This window comes from Solanum lycopersicum, chromosome 9 (assembly GCF_036512215.1).
Source record: "Solanum lycopersicum chromosome 9, SLM_r2.1".
Classification (NCBI taxonomy): Eukaryota; Viridiplantae; Streptophyta; class Magnoliopsida; order Solanales; family Solanaceae; genus Solanum; species Solanum lycopersicum.
The window spans coordinates 7,855,109-7,859,756 of record NC_090808.1 but is presented as its reverse complement, the minus strand read 5'-3'; the positions used below and the strand labels follow the sequence as shown (position 1 = coordinate 7,859,756).

The 4,648-nt window shown below is 39.2% G+C and overlaps 1 protein-coding gene across 1 annotated transcript; it reads right to left on the bottom strand.

Moving 5' to 3' along the window:
- Positions 1 to 641: 641 nt before the first annotated feature.
- On the bottom strand, positions 642 to 3,771 carry LOC138338344 (uncharacterized). Its single transcript, XM_069289298.1, has 4 exons — positions 2,995 to 3,771; positions 2,598 to 2,879; positions 1,863 to 2,108; positions 642 to 1,283 (listed from the first exon to the last, which is right to left on the bottom strand). Exons 1-4 carry the CDS (start codon positions 3,769 to 3,771, stop codon positions 642 to 644), a joined length of 1,947 nt encoding a protein of 648 aa, XP_069145399.1.
- Positions 3,772 to 4,648: the final 877 nt, after the last annotated feature.

Genomic DNA, 4,648 nt, shown 5'->3' with positions numbered 1-4,648 from the left:
CCAACATCCAAGCACCTTGAACCTGTGTTGCACTGTTTTGACATCATCCATGTCAAGATCAATGCCCAAGTCCTTGACATGTCTGCACGTAGTTAGATCAAGTAGTTTGCGGGTCTAACAGACCACCCACACCACTTGAACTCGACGTCCTCATCGAGACTATTTTAAGATGGTCCTCGATTTGAGCATCAAACTACCATGAGTCTTTCGCCTTCTCCCAACTGCATCAACTGCACTCTTGCCTTTCCAGTGAACCAAGAATTATATCTTAGTATTCTTCTTAATTGTTCCCAAAACTCGGTGATCAAGGATCTTCTCAATTTCAGCATTATACTATGTAGGTACTGATAGAGGAGCCCTCTTTGACCTGTTTCTGTCTGGATTATCTGCATATGCAAAGTAAGGTTTCAAGAAACTCACATGGAAAGTGGGATGAATTTTCAACCTTTCTAGCAACTTTAACCTTTAAGCAACTTCGCTCACTCGTTTCACCACTTCGAATGGACCATCATACTTAGGAATCAAACCTCGATGTGTGTTCTTACTTACAATCTGTTTCCAGATTTGTGGGGTAAGTTTCAGTAACACCTTGTCACCCACATTAAACTCAACTGAGCTACGATGTTGATCAGCATACTTCTTCATGCACCGCTGAGCCTTGTACAAGCTATCTTGTGCCTCAGATAACATTTCAAGTCTGTCCCTTGCAACCTGTATGCTGCTGGACACTTTCCCTGATTTTTAGATTTGGCAATATCTAGTGGCGTTATAGGATGTTTGCCTAAAACGATTTCAAAAGGGCTCATTTCTGTTGCAGACGACTTGTGCAGATTATAGTAGAACTGCGCAGTGTCTAACAATGTCACCCAATTTCGTTGACTTGCTGTCACATAGTGCCTCAAGTATTCTTCCAACAAATGATTAATTCTTTCCGTCTGTCCATCTGTTTGTGGATGATTTGCAGTAGAAAATTTTAACTCGATTCCCATCATATTAAACAAAGTTGTCAAAAATCTACCAGTAAACCTTGTATCTCTATCACTTACAATGTCAGCCGGAACACCAAAATACTTAACCACATATTTGTAGAACAAATCAGCAGCAACTTCAGATGAACATAGTTTAGGTGCAGCAATAAAAACAGAATATTTGGAAAACCTATCAACTACCACCATGATAGATGCTTTGCCATCTACCTTAGGAAATCCAGAAATGAAATCCATGCTTACTGATAGCCATGGCCTTTCAGGAACAGGCAAAGGTTGCAACAAACCTGCTTCTTTCTTACGTTATGTCTTGTCAACTTGACAAACATGATAAGTTTTGACATATGCCTCTATATCGTCTTCCATCTTTAGCCAAAAATAAACTCGAGACAGTAAGGCTAACATCCTTTCATCACCTGGATGTCCAACCCAACCAGAATCATGTGCCTCTTTCATTAAGTCTTTGCGCAATCCCCCTTGATTTGGTACAACGATTCTCCCCCTTTTAAAATAGAGCAGATCGTCCTCGATCCAATACCGTCTCATTTTGCCATCTTGCACTTGACCCATCCATTTAACATACAATTAATCATTTGTAGCATACAACCTGAATCTATCATAGAAATTAGTTTCGAGTTTTGAAATTAAATATACTGCAACAAACATTTCTTTTCTACTCAGTGCATCAACAACCTGGTTGTGTTTTCCTGATTTATGTTCCCACATGAAATCATATTCTGCCAGGAATTCTTGTCACCGTGCTTGTTTAGGATTTAACTTTTTCTGTGTCTTGAAAAATGTATTTGCTATGTTATCAGTTCTTACTACAAATCGAGTACCCAGGAGATGAACTCTCTAAGCCTACAAACAGTGTACCATCGCAACCATTTCTTTTTCATGTGTTGAGTATCGTTGTGCAGCATCATTCAATTTCCTACTTTCAAAGGCCACTGGATGACCTTCCTGCACTAATACACCACCAATTTCTTTGTCTGACGCATCAGTGTGCACTTCAAATGGTAACTCAAAATCCGGCAATTTGAGTATAGGTTCAGATGTAATAGCATTCTTTAAATTCTGAAATGCTTCATCACATCGTTCAGACCAAACCCATTTTGTATCCTACTTCAACAAATCTGTCAAAGCTGTTGCCCTTTTTGAGTAACCAGCAATGAATTTTCTGTAATAGTTAGCCAAGCCAAGAAACGACCTCAAATCCTTCACATGACGAGGTGCCTGCCAATCAACAATGGCTTGCACTTTCTTAGGATCCATTCAAACTTGGTTTTTACTAACAAGATGCCCTAAAATTTTTATCTCTTGTTGAGCAAACTCACACTTTTCAATCTTAACATAAAGTATGTATTTTCTCAACTGAGACAAAACCAAACTTAAGTGATTAACATGTTCCTCCAGTGTTCGACTATAAATGACAATATCATCTAGATAGACAATAACAAAGTCATCAAGATAGTCAAACAATACATTTTTCATTAAGTTGCAAAACATTGTCGGAGCATTAGTCAGCCCAAATGGCATTACAAGGAATTCATATGAACCATATGTAGTTACACATGTTGTTTTTTGTTTATCACCTTCTGCTATCCTAACCTGCCAATAACCCGCCCTGAGATCAAGTTTTGTGAACCAGCATGCCTTACTCAACCTGTCCATCAAATCCTGCACCAATGGAACCAGATACTTGTTCTTTATAGTTGCCTTGTTCAGCACCCTGTAGTCTACACACATTCGCATAGTCCTATCGTGTTTCTTTTGAAATAAAACAGGGGCACCATATGGATCCTTAGGTGGCTGAATCAATCCAACATCTAATAACTCGTTCAATTGTTTGCGTAATTCAACCAATTCCTTAGAAGTCATACGATAAGGATCCTGTGCAGGAGCAACCGTACCAGAGAGCAACTCAATTTTATGATCAATATCCCTCCTTGGTGGTAATTTCTTTGGTAATTCAGGTGGTAGCATACTTTTTAAGCAATTCAACAACACAATCAGGCACTTCCATCTTAACATCAGGTTTCACTTCAACCAAGGCAACAAGTATAGTGTCATCACCTTTCTTCAGTCCTTTGTCGATTGACATAGCAGACAAGAACATTCCTTTGTCTTTCTTCTTTGCAACTTTATTAATGTTTCCAAATGGATGAACTCCTTTAAGAAATCCAGCATTGCTTCCATTCATGACCATCACTCCATCTAAGTGAGGAAACAAAACAAACTGGAATTTTCTTAGAAAATCAATCCCAAGTATGATCTCAAATTCACCAAGCGGCATTACCATCAAATTATGTTTTCCCACCCAACTTCCAGTCGACATAGACACACCATAAGCCATACCCACAATGGCATGTGCCTTAGCATTGATTGTTTTGACGTAGGAAGGGCTTTTAGAAAACTTGAGCCCCAATTTTGTAGCAATTTTCACATCTACAAACATATGGGTGGCTCCTGTATCAGCCATTGCCATCACACGTTGTTGTTTCACTGTCATTTCTATATGAATTAGAGAAGCATGAGGATTCGAAGTACTAGACGTTTCTCCAACATTATTAATCCCTGTAATATGGTTGAAGGACAACCCCAATGGGTTTGCCATTGCAGCCACGATTTCCTCATTTTCCTCCCTTTGATTCATATTTCTTGCAAGCAAAACATTTACCTTTTCCCGGTTTGGACAAGACTTGGCCAAATGAGGACCACAACAAGTCCAAAAGCCCTTAGAATTACCATCTTTGTTCTTTGGTTTGTCTTTTTCATCCTTCATTTGTGCCTTTCCTTTGTCATTTGTACCGTCCTTACGACTATCCTTTTTCCATCCCCCTTTCTTATTGTTCTTTTTCTTAGTTTTTGAAGTGGAGGGAAAATCTGTCAAATGACGAGTGTCCGAAAATCAACCAACGAATCTGCAGCAGCAATTGCACCAGGCAGATCTTTAACATTCTGCCTTCGGAGTTCATTTTGAGCCCAGCCTTGCATACCCAAAATGAAGTTGTGGAATTTATCCTCATCAGACATATTGTGTATGTCTAACATCACAGAAGTGAATTCTTTAATATATTCCCGCACCGAACTCGTCTGCCTTAGCCTTTTCAATTTATCCCTTGCAAGCCAAGATGCGTTGCTAGGAAGAAATTGATCACGCATTTCTTTTATTAACTTATCCCATGTATCAATTCTAGGACGAACATCACTTACATCATCTGCATTTCGAGTCCTCCACCAAAGTTTAGCATCACCCGTCAAGTACATTGTGGTAATATTTAACTTGTCAACGTCAGGCACCCTTGCAGCAGTAAAATATTGTTCCATATCCCAAATGAAATTTTCCAGCTCTTTAGCACTTCTTGCGCCACTAAAGGCTTTAGGTTCTAGAATTTTAACCTTAGATGATTCAACATGATTTGAACTCAACGTAGCCACAACCCGACACAAAATAACAAGCTCTGCTCGAAGGTTCTCATTTTCCTTCTGCAGTCCCTCAAGTTGTTGTGTAGTTGTGATACAGAAATCCAAGATTTCAGCGATATGATTATCAATCTGTCGATATACACCAATCTCCCCCTGAACTTTCTCAGCGTCAAGTCTCAAATCAATGACTTGTGTAAACAAATCCACAAACGTCGAGTCTCCCAAAATATCAT

What these genes read in the sequence shown, in the direction of transcription:
- LOC138338344 (XM_069289298.1), bottom strand. Translation starts at nt 3,771, where the DNA reads ATGAAGGATGAAAAAGACAAACCAAAGAACAAAGATGGTAATTCTAAG. An exon ending in AGATGGAAGTGCCTGATTGT is followed by an intron (nt 2,880 to 2,994) that starts GTTGTTGAATTG and finishes GCTCCTGCACAG; the next exon opens with GATCCTTATCGTATGACTTC. An exon ending in AAAAAGAAATGGTTGCGATG is followed by an intron (nt 1,284 to 1,862) that starts GTACACTGTTTG and finishes ACATAACGTAAG; the next exon opens with AAAGAAGCAGGTTTGTTGCA.